This window comes from Pezoporus occidentalis, unplaced genomic scaffold (assembly GCF_034315485.1).
Source record: "Pezoporus occidentalis ecotype Australia unplaced genomic scaffold, CSIRO_AGI_Poc_V1 ctg313, whole genome shotgun sequence".
NCBI classification, from domain to species: domain Eukaryota; kingdom Metazoa; phylum Chordata; class Aves; order Psittaciformes; family Psittacidae; genus Pezoporus; species Pezoporus occidentalis.
In genome coordinates, this window is record NW_026915084.1 from 97,646 (window position 1) to 117,976 (window position 20,331).

At 64.2% G+C, this 20,331-nt stretch overlaps 3 protein-coding genes across 4 annotated transcripts in view; 1 reads left to right on the forward strand and 2 right to left on the reverse strand.

Moving 5' to 3' along the window:
* Positions 1-696: 696 nt before the first annotated feature.
* On the forward strand, positions 697-10,970 carry SNPH (syntaphilin). Its single transcript, XM_062628300.1, has 6 exons — positions 697-797; positions 900-959; positions 6,832-6,908; positions 7,550-7,750; positions 9,019-9,168; positions 9,702-10,970. Exons 3-6 carry the CDS (start codon positions 6,865-6,867, stop codon positions 10,819-10,821), a joined length of 1,515 nt encoding a protein of 504 aa, XP_062484284.1. The 5' UTR covers positions 697-797; positions 900-959; positions 6,832-6,864; the 3' UTR covers positions 10,822-10,970.
* Positions 10,971-12,059: 1,089 nt separating this feature from the next.
* SDCBP2 (syndecan binding protein 2) lies at positions 12,060-15,244 on the reverse strand. Its single transcript, XM_062628298.1, has 9 exons — positions 14,932-15,244; positions 14,289-14,359; positions 14,085-14,160; positions 13,786-13,892; positions 13,499-13,660; positions 12,976-13,151; positions 12,736-12,907; positions 12,562-12,653; positions 12,060-12,471 (listed from the first exon to the last, which is right to left on the reverse strand). The coding sequence occupies exons 1-9, from the start codon at positions 15,224-15,226 to the stop codon at positions 12,417-12,419; spliced, it is 1,206 nt and encodes a 401-aa protein (XP_062484282.1). The 5' UTR covers positions 15,227-15,244; the 3' UTR covers positions 12,060-12,416.
* A 4,163-nt stretch (positions 15,245-19,407) lies between these two features.
* FKBP1A (FKBP prolyl isomerase 1A) overlaps positions 19,408-20,331 on the reverse strand; it is a 46,108-nt gene continuing 45,184 nt past the window's right edge. Inside the window, exon 6 of one of the 2 annotated variants that reach the window (XM_062628306.1) lies at positions 19,408-19,608. The gene's annotated coding sequence lies outside the window, so the exon portion shown is untranslated. Of the gene's footprint in view, positions 19,612-20,331 lie in introns of both variants that reach the window. The other variant, XM_062628307.1, reaches the window with a different exon arrangement.

The following is a 20,331-nucleotide window of genomic DNA, read 5'->3' on the forward strand; positions in this document are numbered from 1 at the left end:
TGGTGGCCTTGGCAGGGCTGGGTTAACAGTTGGACTCCATGATCTTAAAGGTCTTTCCCAGCCTGGTTGATTCCGTTCCGCCCGGTGGCTCGAAGCAGCCTCGCCCTGTGCCTGCTCCTTAGATTGACAGGTTGACCCTCGACAGCCCCAGGAGGAAACACGCGGTGACCACACCGTGCTCGGGACATCGGACGTGCCGCGGCAGCCGCTGCCAGCCGGGGGAAGCTCCGACTTGTGCTCGGTCCCGCTGGCTGTCGGTGGCCCTCGGCCGCCGGTAGGGAGCAGGGAGCCGGGATCATCGCTCCGGGATTTATGTGGCTGCACGCAGTGCGTCACTGGGAGCACACGGATGTCCTGTCCTCCCAGTTGGGCTGGTTAGATGAAAACTGCGGCGCTGGGGGCACTCCAAGGGCCGGGGGGCCGCAGCGTGGGGCTCCCCCTTCCTCCTCCTCCTCCTCCCTTTCCTCCTCCTCCTCCGGGGTTACTCGGGGAGAGGAGCGGAGCGCCGGGACCCGCGGGGCTCCGCTGCGGGGAAGGGACCCCCAAAACCGGCTTTTCCTTAAAATTCAGGGTTGTGCATCCCGGCAAAGGGGTGTTGCCATAGAAACGGGGGGGGGGAAACCCGGGGGGGGGGGGGGGGGGGGCGGTGCCGGCGTCGCCGTCGCTTTAAGAGCGCAGAGGAGGGAGGCAAATTACGCAGCTGCAAGGCTCATCCCTCCCTCCCTCCATCCCTCCCTCCCCGCTTCCATCCCTCCTTCCCTCCATCCATCCCGCCGCACCCATGGAGGCCGGCGCAGGTGATGGAGGTGGGGGGGTTACCGGGATGGCGGTGGGGGGGGGTCACCGGTCCGTGCCCCGCTCCGCCGCTCACCGCCAGCTCTTCTCTCCCTTCCCGGCAGGTCGCTGACCCCCCCCCGCCGGCGCTGCCGCCCCGGACATCGGCAGCGGGGCCCGCGCAGGTGAGCGGGGAGCGGGGCGGGGGGGTCCCGAGGGACTCGGCCCCTGCTGGGTGCGGAGCGGGGAGGGGGGGCACGGTGTGGGGGTGCTCGGGGCGGGTCGCGCATCGGGCCCGCAGCGCACCCGCATTGCATGCACGGGGCACGGGGCACGCCCACCGGCCCCGCAGTGCATGCACTGGCCCCCATGGCATGCACCGGGCCCGTATCACACTCTCCAGACCCACATCTCATGTACCTGCACCTGCACCATGCACACCGGTCCTGCATCACAGGCACAGGACCCATATTGCAGGCATTAGACCCTCACAGCAGGCACTGGACATACAGGATGCTCACCAGACCTGCAGAGCACTCGCCAGACCCTCCCTGCATGCTCCAGACCCCCATCACATGCACCAGACCCTCCCTGCATGTGCCAGACGCACATCACATGCCCCAGTCTATCTACCCCTGCATGGACCAGACCCTCCCTGCATGGACCAGACCCTCCCTGCATGCACCAGACTTTCCCTGCATGCGCCAGACCTCCATCACATGCATCAGACTCTTCCTGCATGTACCACATCTCCATCACATGCACCAGAGCCTCCCTGCATGTGCCAGACTCTCCCTGCATGCACCAGACCCACATCTGCTCATGCAGCATCCAGGCATCCCTCCCGGCACCATGGGGCGTTGCAGGAGCAGGAGCTGCTGTGCCATTGAGGTTTCATGATTTAATGGCTTAGTGCTCCATCTCGGAAGGGACCTGGGGAACACACGAGCTGCCTGATGCGCCAGGAGCTCGTTTCTCTCCTCCCCGCAAGGTCAGTGCTGCTGCTCCTGGTTGTTGCACCCAAACCCGCCGCCGCGCACTCGTGGGGCTTATCCCACACCGGGGTCCCTCATTGTGTGACCCCATGTATGCACTGGGGATGTGGGGCTGCAGAGGTACCTGTGGGGAGGGGTCAGGAGGGGCAATGCCTGTGCCTGAGACGGGAGGTTTGGTGGGGTGACAAAGTAGGCCCAGTGGTGCAGGGAGCCAGGGCTGAGCCACCGTGACCACCCTCATTCCCAGCTCAAGGTGGGTGCTGAGGAGGGAGGCTGCTTCTGCTGCACTGAGACCATGCAAGGGTGCGGAGGGGAGGAGTAACTGCTGTGCTGGGAGCTGGGTTTAGCTCCCATGTTTTTGCTGTCATATCCTGGAGGAGTGGGCTCTTCCTTCTCCTTTACCAGCCCTCAGCTTGGCTCTGCAGCAGAGCACCGGCACGGGGATGGGCTGTGTGGTGTGATCTCATGTGTACCCCCAACCTGGGGTGGGACCGTGGCATCCGCACCCCGGGCATCCTGCTCCTGCTCTGCTGGCAACTGCTGCAGCGCTTGCCATGGAGCTCTGTTCCCTTTGCCTGCAGAGGCCTCCGCAGGGACCAACCTGTTCCCTCTGCTCCAGGTGCTTATTTTTAGCTGCTGAGGGCCAGGAATCGCCACCTCCCACCCTGCGCCACGGCCAGGTCAGCTGGAAAAGCGATGAGCTGCAGAACCCGATCTGTTGGAATGGGCTCTGCTTTCCTGCAAGCTCTGGGTGTCAACTCAGCGCTCTGTAACAAACGAGGGGATAAAGGAGAGGCTCCTGCGGCCCGTTAACGTGATGCAACAACTCTGAGCAGCATTGATCTTTCTGGGGCTGTTGCATAAACGTCCTGCGTGGTTTGTCCCTGCCCTGAGCACTCTGCCCTGGTGCGAACTGGAGCATCTCCCTCTGTCCAGGACCCGGGTGAAGCCCTGCTTTGGGATGAGCCCATCCCTGCTGGAGCAGGGAGCAGAGTGCCCGGCTCCTGGGGATTTCGCTGCTCCACTGGAAACTCCCAAGCAGGAGCAAAGCAGCTCCTGTCTCCCAAAATATCCCCTGTGGCAGGAGGAGGAGCCCAGACATCATCACTGTGCACCCGGCAGCGCTCTCCTCCTGCCTCGGATGGTGCCTGTGGTGCCGATCCCCTCCGTCACTGCACCCCGGCTGCTGGATCCTGCTCCTTCCCGCCCCCCAGCTGCATCCCAGCCCCATTCCAAGCACACACCGACCCCGGCACTGCTGGTTTTGCTCTGTCCCAAATGAGGTTGCTGCTGCTCGGTTGCCGCGTTGGGCGCTTTGCTTATTTTTAGTTGGAGGAAAAGCAATGGGAAGGGCAGGAAGGGCTTTTTGTTCCCTGGGAAAGCGAAGCTGTGGTTTCCCTCCCCCTGTTGCTCTCTGCTTTTAACCTTGTTAGTGCTGGAAGGCTGGATATATCCCACCCGGTGGGGGGGATCTGCAGGGAATGCACCCTTCTTCTCCCGAGCTTTCTGCACCATTGGTGAAGCTGCTTTCAGACGCTTGGGCTCGGTGCCACCGCTGCAAAGTGTTCCTAGCACAGGATGTGTCATGTCATAGAATAGAATCATAGAATGGTTCGGGTTGGAAAGGACCTGAAGATCATCCAGTTCTAACCCCCTGCCATGGACAGGGACACCTCACACTAAACCATCTCACCCAAGGCTCTGTCCAACCTGGCCTTGAGCACTGCCAGGGATGGAGCATTCACAACCTCCCTGGGCAACCCATTCCAGTGCCTCAGCACCCTCACAGGAATGAATTTCCTCCTTAGATCCAATCCAAGGTAAAGGAGAGCAAGCAATCCAAGGAAGTGCAGTGGCTGCTGCTCTGGGTCAGGGCTGACGGAGGGTTCCGTGTGCTCCTCACTGTGCTATGTGCTCCCCGTGGGCATGGGATGAGCCCTGAACCCTGCAGAGATTGAGCAAAACAAGATGCTTTGGAAGCTCCAGAGCCTGGAGTTGTGAAAGCCTTGAGGAACAAGCTGAGGACCCATGAGAGGTGATGGCGAGGGGGTCCCCTGGCCCTGTGTCCCATGCAGGGGCAATGCCTGCCTGTCCCTGTGTGACCACAGCAGGCACAGAGTGCTCGGAGTGGTTACAACCAATGTCCCAGTGCAGGGCACGGGGACCTCCTCTCCTTGGGGCGAGAGGCTCTGGTGCTCGGTTGTGCTCCATCCCACCCCATTGTGGGTATCAGCTCTTTGTGCTGTGGCTCCATTTCCTCATCAAGGTCCATTGCTTTTATTTAGCGTGAATCCCCCAGGCTCATTCTGCACAGAATAAGCCCCATTTTGTGCTGCTGTTTTCAAAGGGGCCTCTCTGTGAGCCGGGAGATCCACAGGGAATTTTGCTGCCCTTCCCTGTGAGGGTGCTGAGGCGCTGGCACAGGGTGCCCAGAGAAGCTGTGGCTGCCCCATCCCTGGCAGTGCTCAAGGCCAGGTTGGACACAGGGGCTTGGAGCAAGCTGCTCCAGTGGGAGGGGTCCCTGCCCGTGGCAGGGGATGGAGCTGGAGGAGCTTTGAGGTCCCTTCCACCCCAAACCCCTCTGGGATCTTACTGGATGGTTTTCAGATGTTAGTGACCTGCTCTTGGTTACCTCCCTGCTTCCTGCCCCTCGGGGCTGCTGTTGTCTTCCTTGCTGGAGAGCGGGCAGCGTGCTCAGGGATGCAGTTGTTCCCCTTGGAATGCTTTCCATTTCCTTTCCATTTGTTTTTCCTGATCAGTGAACAGCCCCCCCTGCCCATCACCAGGAAAGCAGAGCTCTTCCTCCCTTGATAAGATAACCTTGGATTTCCTCTTGCTCCCTTCGCCCTGCAGCTGCTCATCCCCGTATGTGCCGTAGTGGTCGTTCTAAGGGCAAAGAAGTGATTCCCTCTGTTGTCAGATGCCAGTTAACTGTGTCCCATGTGGAAGGTGCGTTTTCAGTCTGCCCCACCTGCCTGTCCTCAGCAGCCCCAGGCTTTTGGGGAGGCTGAAATGGCCCTTTCATTCTCGAGGAATAAAGACAGTGATGATTTATTTATTACCAGTGGTTAAATTCAAGCTGCCCTGGGGCAGCCTGGGCAGAGCCGGTACCCAGGGAGGTGATGCACAGCTCAGCATCGTTGCGAGAGGGGGACCCGGGCAGGGTGCAGGATGGTGCTGAGCCCTCCATGGGATCTTGGTAGCCGCTGGCAGCAGCACGGGGCTGCTAGGGGCTTCCCACCCTAAATCCGGTGCCGTGCGAGGCATCGAGCGTGGGCTCGGGCGCGTCTGCAGCAGTGGGAGGAGGAGGAACTGAGGCCGAATCCTGCTTCCCCACGGAGCTCTTCCCGGCTGCGGATGCTGATGCGGGCGCCTGGGGGGCAGTGTGGGAGCCCCCGGCGTGGTACCAGCCCCTGTGGTGGGGATGCTCTTTGGGTGCTGGCGCTGACCTGGTGTTAATGGAGCAGAGGAGGGAAGGACCCCTTGGCGTGGGGGTGATTGCTGTGACCAGGGAAGGGCAGGAGGCAGCGGCGATGATGGGTACCACGGGGCTTGCGGCTGTGAGAGGAGTTAACCTCCATGGCCGTGAATGTCCTTAAAGCCCTCCTGGGAGCAGGAAAAGCAAGGCAGAGGCTGGCCCCGCTGTGCTGTGCTGTGCTGTGCTGCAGCCCTGCGTGGAGCTGCTGGAGGATGCTCCGGGGCCAGCTCAGCTCTGGATGCTGATTCACGCTGCTGCATTAGCAGAGCCCGCAGCCACCCGGCCGTGCACGTTGTCTGACAGGGCAGAGCTGTCACCCCCTGGCAAATCCATCCCAGAGAGGAGCAACAGGACCCCCACATCCTGGTGCTGGCACCCCCCCAGTGTGGGGCTCTGGGTATGGCAGGGCTGGGCTTCTGTGCTCTGCATCGCTGAGCTCTTCGTGGTTTTGGGGTCAGGGAGTAGTGAATCCTGGGCAGAGGAGAGGCCTGGGCTGGCTCCTCTGGGCTTTGGGCATTAGGCAGGAGGTAGCTGGAGAAAACAGCCCTGGGCTGACAAATGCAAAAGGCTGCGTTGGGGACAGCTCTCTGTGCTCCTCTGCTCCTGTCCCTCTTGTCCTGCCCCTTGTGCTCCCCTGGAGCAGGGCCCAGCAGCACTTGGTGTTTCCAATTGCCCCTCAGTTATGAGCTGGCCGGTCCCATTGCCCGCATTGCTTTGGGCTGGAGCTGCCAGGATGTGGGATAAATACCAGCATTGTGAATGGGATGGGGATGGGGAGAGCTCAGTGGCATCCTGGCCATCATCCCTGGCAGCCTGTGAGCACAGCGGTGCCATGGGATGCTCAGCGGGATGGATGTGCTGAGGGGATGCTTTCTGTAGCTCCCCTCTGCTGCAGCGTCCACATCCCATCCCATCCCAAGGTGCTGCCTCTTCAAGCAGCTCCAGCTGGTTGCTGCGAGCCTCTGGATGTGGCCTATTTATTTACAGCAAAGGGGCTCTGTGCTTCCCAAGGGATTATCTGCTGCTGCCGCCGCATCACGCCGGATCTGGGCTTCCTCACCCGGTTTCACTGGAGCACCCCTGATTCTGACTCACTTTAGAACAAGCAGGTCCCAGGCTGCTGCAGGGCCCCTGCCTGGGCCAGGGCTGGGGGTCACAGCCCCTCTCCCATCTCTGCTCCGAGAGGTGTCAGCCCTGAGGCACCCTGCATCCCGGATCTCCCTTTGCCTGCAGGGAAAGGGACCTGGGCCAATGGAAAGCTTATCCCGTGCCTGGAGACTGGGGGGAAAGGGGCTCAGACCATGGGTAGGGACCCGTTACGCTTCTGTTTGGCCCTATAAAGTGCTCAGCCTGTGCCCACAGCATCCCCTGCAGGATAGGACCTTGGGCATGCACTATCCCGGCACTACTGGGCCACGGGAGTCAGGCACAGCCCAGATGTGCAGGGGATGCATTCACATCTGTACAGGAGGCTTTGGGGACTAAGCTGGTGCCGTGGTGCAGGGGCTCACCTCTGCTTGGCCCCCGGCTCCCCAGGGCCATTCTTTGCCTTCAGCTCCTCTCTCTGTTGCCTTTCCCCCGCAGCTCCCCGTGCCCAGGACCCGCGGTGCCGTGGCCATGTCCCTGCCGGGGAGCCGACGCTCGTCCACGGGATCCCGAAGGTGAATATGGCTCAGGCTCCGGGCGCAGGGAGGGGACGAGCCGATCCCCGCCTCACCACCAGCGGCCACGCTGCAGCACGAGCCCAGCCTGGCTTTGGCACTTCCCTGTGTGTGCACGCAGCCCCCCCCCGAGCGCTGCATCCCTCCCTGTGCATCCCTGCCGCAGCCGGGCAATGGCAGGCGGTGGCAGAGGGCCCCGGCAGCGGTGCAGGCACTGGGTGAGGCTGGGAGCGGGGTCAGCCCTTGGGCAGCCTCTCCTTGAGCTGCGCTGAGCAAGGACAAGAGGGGGGAAAAAGCTTTTATTCCTCTCCAAGCGTCTCCGTGACCTGGGCTGCTGCTGTTCAGGCACTGGGTGCCACCAGCAGCGCTGGCAGGGAGCAAAGGCAGCTCTGCCCTGCAGCAGCACTTAGGTGCCTTCAGCTCTGCCAGGCTCCCAGGGCCCTCCCGAGGGGCTCCTGCTGTGCTGGGGATGCTGTGCCAGCATCCAGGGCATCGATCCCACACTGGGAGCGGGGAAGCGGGTGGGCATCCCCCCCTCCCCTCAGCCCTGCCTCGTGCCCGTCGCCATGTCCGTGCCATTTTGATCCCTGCTGTTTGTTTTGTCCTCTTGTCTTGTGTGTTCTCGGTGTGGTGGTTGGCAGTCGCGGGGTTTATGGACGGAGTGGCTTTGCCTCCTTCTTTAAGTCTTCAGCGCCCTCAGCCACTCGGCCTGAGACACAGCCTCTTCTCCCTGCCTCCAGGCGCCCCTCGCCCCCCGGGAGGGACACCTACGGCACCTCCTCGCTGAGCAGCAGCAGCAATTCTGGCTCCTGCAAGGGCAGCGACAGCAGCCCCACCCCAAGGTAACCCCATCACCCGCGGCCCCCGGGCCGGGGCAGCAGCGCCCGTGCTACCGGTGCCGCTGGGACAGGAGCGCAGGGGCCGGTGGAGCGAGGCTGTGCCAGGGCGGCTGCGGGAGCCGGAGCCGCTGCTGTGTCCCCGTGACCCCCTCATCCTCCTCCAAACCCCTCTGCTGTCATTGTGGTGTCTGCTCCCTCCCTGTCCCCCCGCCTGGCAGCTCAGCACCCGTCCCTTGCTCCTGCCCTGGCTGTGGCTTGCGTGCTGCACGTGTCCCTCCTGCGCTCTGGGGAGCACCCTGGGGCCTTTAGGATCGAAGCCGTGATGGGCAAGAGCTTCGTTTCCATCCCGTCGTGCTCCCGGTGTGCTCCGGGCATGAAGAGCCTGGCTCTGAGCTGTGGGATGGGCGCTGGCTTGTCCCTGGGCTCTGCTGCTCCTGCCTGTCCCCAAGAACCGCCCAGCTCTGAGACAGCATCAAATGTGGGGGGACGTGAGGGGCCTGAGGGTGACCTGGTGACCGGAGCCCACGTGCGCTGCAGCAGGGAGCAGCGGCCATCCTGCTGCCATGGGGTGCTGCAGGGCCAGGGTCCTGCCTGGCTGCTCCTAACGTGATGCTTATGTCTGTGGATGAAGGCTGCCACCATGCACAGGGCTTGGGCTGTCCTGCTCTGTGCACAGCGTCCCCACCACCCCGCTGCCATGCGCAGGGGCTTTGGGCTACCCTGCAGCAGTGCAGGAGCATCCTGTGCTCAGCCCTCTGCATCTCCCCAGCCCAGTTGTGCAGCCCTCTCCTGGGCTTCAGGCCACAGGCATCACCTCATCCACCCTGGCAGTGGCAAGAGGAGGGTCCAGATGTGCTGCTGGCCCAACCTGGGGCAGATGCAGGATGCCCTGACTTGCTGTCCATGGGCAGGACAGCAGCCAGCTCCAGACCTGCTCCATCCCAGCCCCACGACCCACCTTCCAGCTCCACCCCTGCCAGGGCAGATCCCACCCTGGGCTCTCCATCAGCATCCACCATTCCTGGAAAGCTCATTTTGGGCACAGAGACCTCGGTGCTCGCCTGCTCCTGGCTCTCCTCATGCACCCGCATGAAGCCTGCAGCTCTGCAGCCATGGGCAGCACCAGCGTGGTGGGAGACACCCACCCTGCCCCTCCTGCCCGCAGGGCTCCGCTGGGATGCTCCCAGCACCCCAAGAGCAGGCATCTCCCTTGGGACCCCCGCGTGAGCCCACGCCGGCACCGGCAGTGGGTGACTCGTGTGTCCCCGCAGGCGCTCGGCCAAGTACAACCTCTGCAGTGACAACCATGGGATAAAGCCGCCGACGCCGGAGCAGTACCTGACCCCGCTGCAGCAGAAGGAGGTGTGCATCCGGCACCTGAAAGCGCGCCTGAAGGACACGCAGGAGCGGCTGCAGGACAGGTGAGGATGGGAGCAGTGGACACGGGTGCCCTGGCACGGGTCCTGGCATTGCCGCCTCCACCAGCAGCTCCTGCATGGCACCGGGACGTTGATGCTTCTGGGCATTCCCAGTTCCCAGCACTGCAGCTTGGCCTTGGGCTCACCGTGGCGCTGCAGGCACGTGGGCATCCCCATCCAACTGGGATTTGGGGGCCGCAGAGCGCTTAGCTCCCACCTGCAGTGGTTGCTCTGCCCCGTGCCCCTGGTTAAGTCTCTGCTGTATCTGAATGTCAGCATCAGAGGGTGGTTAATCCCCATCTGCTCCTCTCGGGCTTAGGCACGTCCTCGCTGGCGTGCCAGCTGCCATGCACCCACCCGGGGCACCTACCAGAGCATTGCTCCCAAGGGTGCCCGAGCCACTGGATCCATCCCTGGGTCCCAGTGCTGAGTGTTACTGGGTTGACATGGTTCCAATTCAGTGCCGAGCTTGTGAGGCCAGGGCTGTCCCCGCAGCCCACTCAGCACCACGGCCGTGCCCTCCCCATCTCCCACAGGGATGCCGAGATCGAGGACCTGAAGACGCAGCTCTCGCGGATGCAGGAGGACTGGATCGAGGAGGAATGCCACCGCGTGGAGGCCCAGCTGGCGCTGAAGGAGGCCCGCAAGGAGATCAAGCAGCTGAAGCAGGTCATCGACACGGTGAAGAACAACCTGCTGGAGAAGGACAAAGGGCTCCAGAAGTACTTCGTGGACATCAACATCCAGAACAAGAAGCTGGAGACGCTGCTGCACAGCATGGAGGTGGCGCAGAACGGGGCGCTGAAGGAGGAGGGGGCCGGCGAGTCGGCCGGGGGGTCCCCAGCGCGGTCCCTCACCCGCAGCTCCACGTACACCAAGCTGAGCGACCAGGGGGCCGGGGACCGCAACGTGGGGGGCTCACAAACCATCTCGGTGGACGAGGGGGCCGACAGCGGCTTCATGGGCATGGAGGATGCTCCGGGACACACGGACCCGCTGGAGATGGGGGCTGAGCCCGGCCCCCGCCTGCCCCCCAGCTCCACCTACGAGAAGCTGCTGCGGGGCAGCGCGGAGGCCGGGGTGCAGGCGAGCTGCATGCAGGAACGGGCCATCCAGACGGACTTCGTGCCCTGCCAGCCCGACCTGGACACCATCCTCGAGAAGGTGATGAAGTCCCAAGCCTGCAGCTTGGGCAGCCCCACCTCGGCCTGGGTGTCCGAGATGGAAGACACGATGCCCGTCCCCGAGCTCTCCAACCCCACCACGGACCTGCTGGTGGCCGAGCCCGACGCCGCGGTGATGGGTGCCGGCGGCGAGGGGGGGCCCGTCCCCTGCCCCAACCCGGCCGTGCGCCAGCCCCCCAGCGCCTCGGTGGCCATCGCCTGCGCGGCGGAGGAGGAGCCCTCGGAGGTGCCCGCCTGCGAGGGGCCCCCGTCCAAGAGCTACTGGAGCCGCCACTTCATCGTGGATCTGCTGGCCGTGGTGGTGCCGGCCGTGCCCACGGTGGCCTGGCTGTGCCGCTCGCAGCGCCGGCAGGGCCAGCCCATCTACAACATCAGCTCCCTGCTGCGCGGCTGCTGCACCGTCGCCCTCCACTCCATCCGCAGGATGGGCTGTCGCCCCGTCGCCAGCCCCGGCGGCAGCGCCCAGCCCTGATCCAACCCCCCCCAGAACCCCCCGACCGCCCCCAAGGACCCGACCGCTGATTGTAAAGCCCCAGCGTGTCCCTGCTCCCTGCAGGGATGCGGCCCTGGGGGTGGGAAGGGGATGGGGGGGAGTCTGTGGGTGCATTGGGGTGCGCTGTCACCCCCCCACCACCACCACCACCACCCCGCATCCTTTGTGCTGGATGGGGGAAGGATGGTGCTGGGACAGAGGTGCCAAGTGGCTCTGCGGGATGTGGCACCCACATCACCCTGCCCTACGGACCCTCTGCTGCTGGCTGGGGGAGGCTGCACCCATGGGTGGGCTCTCCCATCGCTGCACGTGCTTTTCGGTTGTCCTTGCCCTGCCCCAGGCTGGGCGATGGCAGCGAACCCGAGGGGTGTCTGGGGGTGCTGTGGGACCCTCCGGGTGCATTTCCTGCTCCAGATGCAGGTCGCACCACGACAGCGAAGTCTGGCTGTGGGCAGGAGGCTGGGGGGGACCTGCCCGGACACAGAGACCAGCGCTGGAGGTGGTGGAGCCCATGGGGCACCTTCACCCGGGCCTGGTGTCCATCCTCCTCCCCTGGCCGGGACGGGGCCCCCCTATTGCATCCCTGACCCAGGGGGAGCCCGGCTCCCTCCCTCCCCCTGCTTTGCACTACATTCACTTTGGTTTGGGTACAGACTGGAGCCCAGGGGCTGGGCTCTGCCCTCCGTGGAGCTGGACCAGAGGCCTCCGGTGGTTTTGGCACTGGTGATCCCCGTGCTGGAGCTGGGGCTGCAGTGAGGGATGCGGGCAGGGGCCGAGCGCCTTTGCCTGCTCCAGCCCCATCCCCGCTTTGCTGGTGGGCTCTGGAGCAACAAAATGCCTTGTCTTTCCCTTTGGAGCAGCGGCGATTGCTCAGCGGGGGCCGGCGGGACGCGAGACTTGGGCTCCCCCCCATGAATGTCAGTGGGTTCTTCGTGACTTGAACTAACAGTGTTCCCCCCCCCGCCCCAAACCCCACTCCACCGCCCATGGAGCAGCGATGCCCCGACAGCGGCGCTCCCAGGGGACACAGGCCCCGTCCCGTGCTCCCTGTGCTCCCCATGGCCCCGCTGCGGCTCTGCCGCGGTGGGGATGCAGCTCCCGGTGCCGGGTGATGGATGGGGGAGCCGGGGGCGGGCGCTGGGGCATCGGCCTCTCGTGCAATGTGTTTGTGGCTGTGTGTTCGCGTCTGTCCGACTGCCCAAAGCTTTGCCAAGAAATAAATGTAATGATTATATTTGAAAGACAAATCTATATTATATATTTTTTAAATACAGAACTGACAAAGCTGTAACATTCCCCCCTCCCCATTCTTGTTGCTCCCCCCCCCCATCCTGTACTCGCTGTCTGTTGGTGGATGTAATAAATGTCGCTGGGTCTGTGTCTGCTTTGGCTGGAGCCAGCCTTTGGCGTCTGCCCCAGGACATGGGGATGTGCATTCCCCACCCCTGCTGATGTGAGGGAGGAGAGGACGGCACAGGCTGGAGGTGCCACTGGCGGCTGCAGGGATGAGGGACTCCTTTGGGGATGCTGTGGGGTACCTTCAGGAGCCCATGAGGCTTCCAGCAGCGAAGTCCTCACAGGTCAGGGATGGAGTGGTCCATGCTCGACTTCACCACCCCTGGTGAGAGCCTGGGCACAGGGAATGGGTACTTAGTAGGGAGAGGCACCCTTGGGCACCCCAGTGGGGTTGGGGCGGGCACCATAGCCCCATGGCCTCACCGTTTCACCATGTGCTCGTAGATCACAGTGGGGATGATGGTCAGCGTGACCACGTTCCCGGCCCCCGCCAGCACCTCCATGAGCTGCTTATCCTGCAGGAGAGAGCGGTGGCTCCATGGGGTGCCCCCATCCCATGGGATGCTCCTGACGGCACCGTGGCTATGCAGCCCCTACCTTCATGCCGATGACATTCTGGCCGTTCACCTCGCAGATGTAGTGATGGGTCAGGAGCCCGTTGCGAGCAGCGGAGCTGTTCTTGGCCAGGGACACGATTTTCCCCTTCTTCACCACGATGCCGACGTGGCCGGTGCTGTCCTTGTGCACGGTGACCGTGCGCTGGAACGGCCTGCGGGGAGAACGGGGATCAGCGCCGGGATCATCACCGGGATCAGCGCCTCCGGCACCAGCACTCACCGGTCCCGCACCACCATCACGATCTTCTCGGGGTTGGCCTTCTTCAGCGCCCGCTGCGCCTTGGCACTGCTCCAGCCCGTGCAGCTCCTGCCGTCCATCTGCAGGATCTGGTCCCCAAAGCGCAGCCCCACCAGCGCCGCTGGCGAGTTGGCCTTCACCAGCTGCACGAAGATGCCCTGGGGACAGGGGGGGAGTGATGGCACCACGCTGGCAGGTACCGTGCCATGGCCCACGCCGGGCTGGGCTGCACCGGGCTGGCACAGTGTGCCCAGAGAAGCTGTGGCTGCCCCATCCCTCACAGTGTTCAAGGGCAGGTTGGACACAGGGGCTTGCTGTGGAAGGGGTCCCTGCCCGCGGCAGGGGTTGGAGCTGGAGGAGCTTCAAGCTCCCTTCAACCCAACCCGTTCTGTGATGCTGTGGTTCTGTGCTGTGCCATTTACCAGCACACATTGCCACGCCACGGTGCACCGGGCCCTGCCACATCCACCGTGCCGGGATGCCCCATCCCGCGCCCAGCCCTCACCTGGTCGACGTTCTTGAGCTGCAGCCCTGTCTTGCCCCGCTCGTCCTTGCAGAGGTGAATCTCCCGCACGCCCGGTTTGATCTCCGCTCGCCGCAGCCCCGCGCTGCTCCCGCTCAGGGGGGCCACCACCTGCCCCGGGGGGGGCCCGCTGGGGGTCAGGGCCTGCGATGGAGCCGGGGGTCAAGGGTGGGAGCAGCCCTCGGGGGATGCCGCATCCCAGCCGGGGCCGGATGAGCTGCAGGGGGGGGGAGCGCTCAGCAGCGATGCTGCGGCACGGGGGCACCTACGGAGCCGCTGCCTTCCGGGAGCAGGTTCTTCTGGATCTCCTCGCTGCACAGGGCCAGCCCCATGTAGTTCTCCAGCTCGGCCAGGTCCGGGTACAGCACGGGCGGCGCTGCGGGGGCACGGGGGGGGCCTCAGGGAGGGTGGTTCCCACCCCACGGCCATTGCCTCCCTGCCTGGAACCCCCCCCAGCCTCCATCCCCTGCCCATGCAGTGGGATGTGAGGGGTCTCAGCTGAGCCCCCCCCCATTGTGTGTCCGTCCCCCCACCCCGGGCAGGGAGAGCCGGTCCCAACCCGCGTTACCGGTGTCTGAGCTGAGCTTTGGCTTCTCCGTGACCACGGTCGTGGGGGGGGTCCTCACCCCGGCTGCTGCCTGCGCCTGCACAGAGATGGGGCTTGCTTGAGGCGCTGCCCTCCCACCCCACCCGGGGACCCTCCGAGAGGAGGGGGGCACCCATCGGGGCCAGCTCACACCCCCCCCCCCAACGCTGCTGCGCCAGCACTGACCTGCAGGAGCTGGTGGCCCTTCATGTCCTCGAGGGAGGGGTAAAGCGTGGCCATGGCTGCCGGGGCCGTGCCTGGGGATGGGGACGCAGGGATCAGGGGTGGGGACGCAGGGATCAGGGATGGGGACGCAGGGATCAGTGATGGGGACGCAGGGATCAGGGGTGGGAGCCTCTGCCCCGCCCGGCTCCGTGTGCCCGGTCCCCTGCGCCGGACACGGGCTCCCAGCCGCAGCCTCCGCAGTGACTCAGAGCCGGTTCACCGGGGCCACCGGATCCACCACTTCCTGGTGGCTGGGACACGGGCACCGGCACCATGGGCTCTGCTTGGCTGCCAGCGGGTCCTGCTCCCCACATCCCCCCGTCCAATGGGGCCATTCCAGCATCACCCAGACCCAGCAGTGGGGTACCCCATGGAAACAGCCCCCTGACCCCCCCATCAGTCCCCTCTGCCCCCCCAACCCGTGCTCCTCACACTGTGCCCACGGCAAGGCTGTGCCTCAAAGCACAGCACCCAAACCCAGGGGGGGGGGCTGAATCCTGACCCAGCTCTGAGCGCTGCAGAGCCCAGCTGGCTCTGGGGCACACACAGCACAGGGCCCACAGCAGCAGCCCCCCAAACCCCAGCCTGGCAGCCCCGGACTCACCTGCAGCAGCTCCCGGCTCCCTCTGCCACCCTGTGCCCGGCCCCGGGCACTTATAGCTGTGCCCAGCCCAGGGAGGGGCCCGGGCACTCAGCTGACTGGCACCCCAGGTAGGGCACAGGGGAGGAAGAGGAAGGTGAAGGCAACGCTGTGCAGGGATGGGGATGGGGAGAGGGATGGGGACAGGGATGGGGATGGTTTTCAGTGGGTTTGGGCATCCTGGGGGAGCAGGGATGGGGCTGTGGAACCCCATTCCCATTGCATCACCCATCCTGTCCACAGCAACGCATGGCCCCATTCAGAGCTCAGTGCCTCAGACCAAGGAACAAGGGTGATGTTGGGGTGTGAAGTGGGGTCCCAAGGGTGATGATACCAGGGGGAGAAAGGGGGGTCCCCACCATGAGCATCCCTGAGCAGGGGCTGGCTCCTTGCTCCTGGGCACATGGTGCTGACGCAGCTGTGATGTGGCACCGTGTCCCGCACCCTTCCATCCATCACGTGCTGGGTGTGACGGCCCCGTGGCAGTCCTGATGGAGCAACCGAGTGAGTGTGGAGCTCATGGGATGCACACGGGCATCCCGCTGCCATGGGACATCACCCATGGGATCCAGCCCTCGGCATCCCGCTGCCATGGGACATCACTGCATCACCTTGGGGTCCAGTCCTCGGCATCCCGCTGCATTGGACATCACTGCATCACCTTGGGGTCCAGCCCTCAGCATCCCGCTGCCATGGGACATCACTGCATCACCTTGGGGTCCAGCCCTCAGCATCCCGCTGCCATGGGACATCACTGCATCACCTTGGGGTCCAGCCCTCGGCATCCCGCTGCCATGGGACATCACTGCATCACCTTGGGGTCCAGCCCTCGGCATCCCACTGCCATGGGACATCACTGCATCACCTTCAGGTCCAGCCCTTGGCATCCCGCTGCCAGCACCAGGGATGCCACCGACCACGCTGTCCTCAGGAGCTGGGTCCCACAGGCATCCAGCCAGGCTCAGCACCAGTGGCACCAGCCCAGGATGTGCCAGCAAGGCGCCAGTCCCCCCATGGAGCAGCAGCCGGGCGCATCCCAGCTCCGCTGCTGCATGCCGGCCCTGGAGGAAGTGCTCCATTTACTGCTGTTATATTTAGCCCAGGACAGGAGCAGCCCCAGCGCCACAGCCCAGAGCAGGGAGAGCTCCTGCAGCAGCCGGAGCAGGGGGGTTCCTGTCCCCCCAACCCCTCATCCCCATTGAAACGGAGCTGGAAGGACCCCAAGGGCACTGGGGGCTGATTCCCAGCCGGAGCCATGGCACTGCCTGGCACCAGTTCATAAAGCTTTGCCAGAAGAGAAACCCAGCCTGGCTGCGAGCTGGTTGCAGTGAAGGGCACGGTGCTGGTGCCCCCCAGCTCCTGTGCTGCTGACCCGAGCAGCAAGGAAGGGCAGTGTCCCCAGCTGCATGGCCCCCATCCCTCGTGTCGCTGCTTGAGCACCGCTGCTCCCGGCTCCAATCCGGCTTTTCCACCCTTAAACACAAACTTTGCTCCCGACAAAGCCGCTCCGGAGGTGCTGTTATTGATCGTGGCCAATGGAGCAAAGGCCGTGTGGGGAGGAGCCGGGAGCTGGCACCCAGCAGCACCCCATTGGGAGACACAGAACCGCCACCAGCAGGCGGGGAGCAGCGCAGAGCACAGGAGTGGGGAAAGGCACCAAAATAACCCCCGAGAGGCTTCCCTGGCCTGCAGGTCCCGGCTGCCGGGGGTTCCGTGTCCCCCATTGCCGTGTCCAGCCCCCCGAAAGGACCAAAGTGAATGCCCAGGGCTGGATCCATGTGCCGCTCCGGAGCTGGACGGACCCTGGAGCATCGTCATCCACACTCCATGCACTCCATGCTCCGGCACGGGCTGAGTCACAGCCGCGAGGGCGACAGGCTGCGTGGATAGGTTGTGGTGAAGCAATTGATGGCTCAGATTCCAAGAGGCCTCCATCACCTCCCCATTGAGCCCAGTGAGCCCCGGGCACCGCTTGGTGCTCCCAGGGCCGAGCACTGGAGCCTCACACCAAAGCCATCCAGCACAGACAGAGGCAGAGCCCTTCCTGCTGCCATGGCACTGGGTGAGCCCAGCACGGCATCCCCACCACCGGGAGCCCACCATGGAGCCCTGGTACATGCACTACACCCTGTAAGCCTGGCATGGAACTCTGGGATGGCACCCACAGCATCCGTGAGCCCAGCACAGCACCCACGAACCCAGCACAGCACCCACAGCATCCTGTGAGCCCAGCATGGCACCCATGATCCTGCCATGAACCCTAGTACAGCATCCACAGCACCCATGAGCACAGCATCCACAGCATCCGTGAGCCCAGCACAGCACCCACGAACCCAGCACAGCACCCACGAACCCAGCACAGCACCCACGAACCCAGCACAGCACCCACAGCATCCTGTGAGCCCAGCATGGCACCCACGAATCTGCCATGAACCCTAGCACAGCACCCACAGCACCCATGAGCACAGCATCCAGTGATCCCAGCATGGCACCCGTGAACCTGCCATGAACCCTAGCACAGCACCCACAGCACCCACGAGCCCAGCACAGCACCCACAGCACCCCACAAACCTGCCATGAACCCTAGCACAGCACCCAGAGCATCTCCTCCTCGTGGCACAGAACAGCACCCACAGCACCCATGAGCCCAGCACAGCATCCCCAGCACCCCACGAACCTGCCATGAACCCTGAGCATCTCCTCCCTGGCACAGAACAGCACCCACAGCACCCACAAGCCCAGCACAGCACCCACAGCACCCCACGAACCTGCCATGAACCCTAGCACAGCACCCACAGCACCCACGAGCCCAGCACAGCACCCCCAGCACCCCACGAACCTGCCATGAACCCTAGCACAGCACCCAGAGCATCTCCTCCTCGTGGCACAGAACAGCACCCACAGCACCCACAAGCCCAGCACAGCACCCACAGCACCCCACGAACCTGCCATGAACCCTAGCACAGCACCCACAGCACCCACGAGCCCAGCACAGCACCCCCAGCACCCCACGAACCTGCCATGAACCCTAGCGCAGCGCCCAGAGCATCTCCTCCGCGTGGCACAGAACAGCACCCACAGCACCCACGAGCCCAGCACAGCACCCACAGCACCCATGAGCCCAGCACAGCACCCACAGCACCCCACGAACCTGCCATGAACCCTAGCACAGCACCCAGAGCATCTCCTCCGCGTGGCACAGAACGGCAGGCGCAGCACCCACAAGCCCAGCACAGCACCCACAGCACCCCACGAACCTGCCATGAACCCTAGCACAGCACCCACAGCACCCACGAGCCCAGCACAGCACCCACGAGCCCAGCACAGCACCCACAAGCCCAGCACAGCACCCCCAGCACCCCACGAACCTGCCATGAACCCTAGCACAGCGCCCAGAGCATCTCCTCCGCGTGGCACAGAACAGCAGGCGCAGCACCCACGAGCCCAGCACAGCACCCACAGCACCCCACGAACCCTAGCACAGCACCCACAGCACCCACGAGCCCAGCACAGCACCCACGAGCCCAGCACAGCACCCACGAGCCCAGCACAGCACCCCCAGCACCCCACGAACCTGCCATGAACCCTAGCACAGCACCCAGAGCATCTCCTCCGCGTGGCACAGAACGGCAGGCGCAGCACGCCGCGGTCCCACTGCGCTGAGCGGCGGGCAGAGGCGAGGGAAGGACCCGCAGGACACGGCGCTCAGAAAAGCCAGCAGAAAGCGGTTTTATTGCAAGAATCCAAGTGGGCACCGCTGCGGGCGGAGCGGGCAGCGGGCAGCGCTCCCAGCGCATCACCGGGCAGGGGCAGGAGCGGAGCAGCGGGAAGCTTCGCATCGGATGGGAGCAGGCAAGCGGCGATGAGCAGCATCAGGCGGAGAACGGCCCCAGCGTGCTCAGAGCGGGCACCACCGGGGCTGGGGGGACGGGGAACACACACACAGAGGGTTCGGGGCGTCCCCACCACCTCCCCTGCAGGCAGCAGCACCTTCCCTTTGCTCTTCTCCTTTAAGCTCAATGCAAGCTCTGAAGGTTCAGCCTGCGGAGGAGCAATGATGGAAACCCAACCTGAAAGCGGGCTGAGGCGCAGGAGGAAGGTTCCCCATGGGGGGGCCGAGGGGAGCAGAGCATCCCCACGGTGTCCTCTCCTGTCCCTCGCTGCCCTGGGTCCTGGCAGGGACCTAACACACAATCCCAGCACCGCTTTGCTCCCCGCATCCGTTCGGCCTCGACAGCCTCCCTTTGCTATATGGCTTTCGCAGCAGCAGCAACTTCTGGTTTGAAACCACCATGAGATCTGCAGCACAACGAGGATCTACCAGGTTTCCTGGGGTTCAAATGACTCCTAGCTAAGGGCAGCCCATCTGCGTGCTACTGGGAAAACGTGGGCTACACCTGGAACAGAAAGGTGAAGAACTTGACCCAACAAAAAAAGGAGTTGAGGTTTACGGCGTAGAGTTTAAAAAGACATAAAACCACGATACAAGGAGGAAGAGTCGGACGCAAAGCTCGGTGACCAAAGGCATTCAATCAAGGTGTAAGGTTATACAATGTGTAGTGGGCTATCAGGAAAAGCTCCGTACAAAGTCATGTGCACTCGTCTTGAAGCTGAGGTTCTGGGTTCCTCCATGTGCCAAACCTGCTGGGAGAGAGGAGGGGAGCTCAGGAGCAGGCTCTGGGGATGGAGCCGCCATCCTGAAGTGCACCGGGATCGGAGGAGAAGGCAAGGAACAGCGCCCCATCCTGCCCACACTGCAGGACCACAGACCCCGGAGCACAGCCCCATCCTGCCCACACCACAGATCCCAGAGCACAGCCCCATCCTGCCCACACTGCAGGACCCACAGGCCTTGGAGCACAGCCCCGGAGCACAGCCCCATCCTGCCCACACTGCAGGACCCACAGGCCTTGGAGCACAGCCCCATCCTGCCCACACTGCAGGACCCACAGATCCCAGATCCCAGCCCCATCCTGCCCACACTGCAGGACCCACAGACCCCGGAGCACAGCCCCATCCTGCCCACACCACAGATCCCAGAGCACAGCCCCATCCTGCCCACACTGCAGGACCCACAGACCCCGGAGCACAGCCCCATCCTGCCCACACTGCAGACCCTGGAGCACAGCCCCATCCTGCCCACACTGCAGGACCCACAGGCCTCGGAGCACAGCCCCATCCTGCTCACACCACAGATCCCAGAGCACAGCCCCATCCTGCCCACACCACAGATCCCAGAGCACAGCCCCATCCTGCCCACACTGAAGGACCCACAGACCCTGGAGCACAGCCCCATCCTGCCCACACTGCAGGACCCACAGGCCTCGGAGCACAGCCCCATCCTGCCCACATCACAGATCCCAG

What these genes read in the sequence shown, in the direction of transcription:
- SNPH (XM_062628300.1), top strand. Translation starts at nt 6,865, where the DNA reads ATGTCCCTGCCGGGGAGCCGACGCTCGTCCACGGGATCCCGAAG. An exon ending in TCGTCCACGGGATCCCGAAG is followed by an intron (nt 6,909 to 7,549) that starts GTGAATATGGCT and finishes GGTGGTTGGCAG; the next exon opens with TCGCGGGGTTTATGGACGGA. An exon ending in CAGGAGCGGCTGCAGGACAG is followed by an intron (nt 9,169 to 9,701) that starts GTGAGGATGGGA and finishes CATCTCCCACAG; the next exon opens with GGATGCCGAGATCGAGGACC.
- SDCBP2 (XM_062628298.1), bottom strand. Translation starts at nt 15,226, where the DNA reads ATGGGGCCATGCGTTGCTGTGGACAGGATGGGTGATGCAATGGGAATG. An exon ending in GGAGCCGGGAGCTGCTGCAG is followed by an intron (nt 14,360 to 14,931) that starts GTGAGTCCGGGG and finishes CCCCATCCCCAG; the next exon opens with GCACGGCCCCGGCAGCCATG. An exon ending in AAAGCTCAGCTCAGACACCG is followed by an intron (nt 13,893 to 14,084) that starts GTAACGCGGGTT and finishes GTGCCCCCGCAG; the next exon opens with CGCCGCCCGTGCTGTACCCG.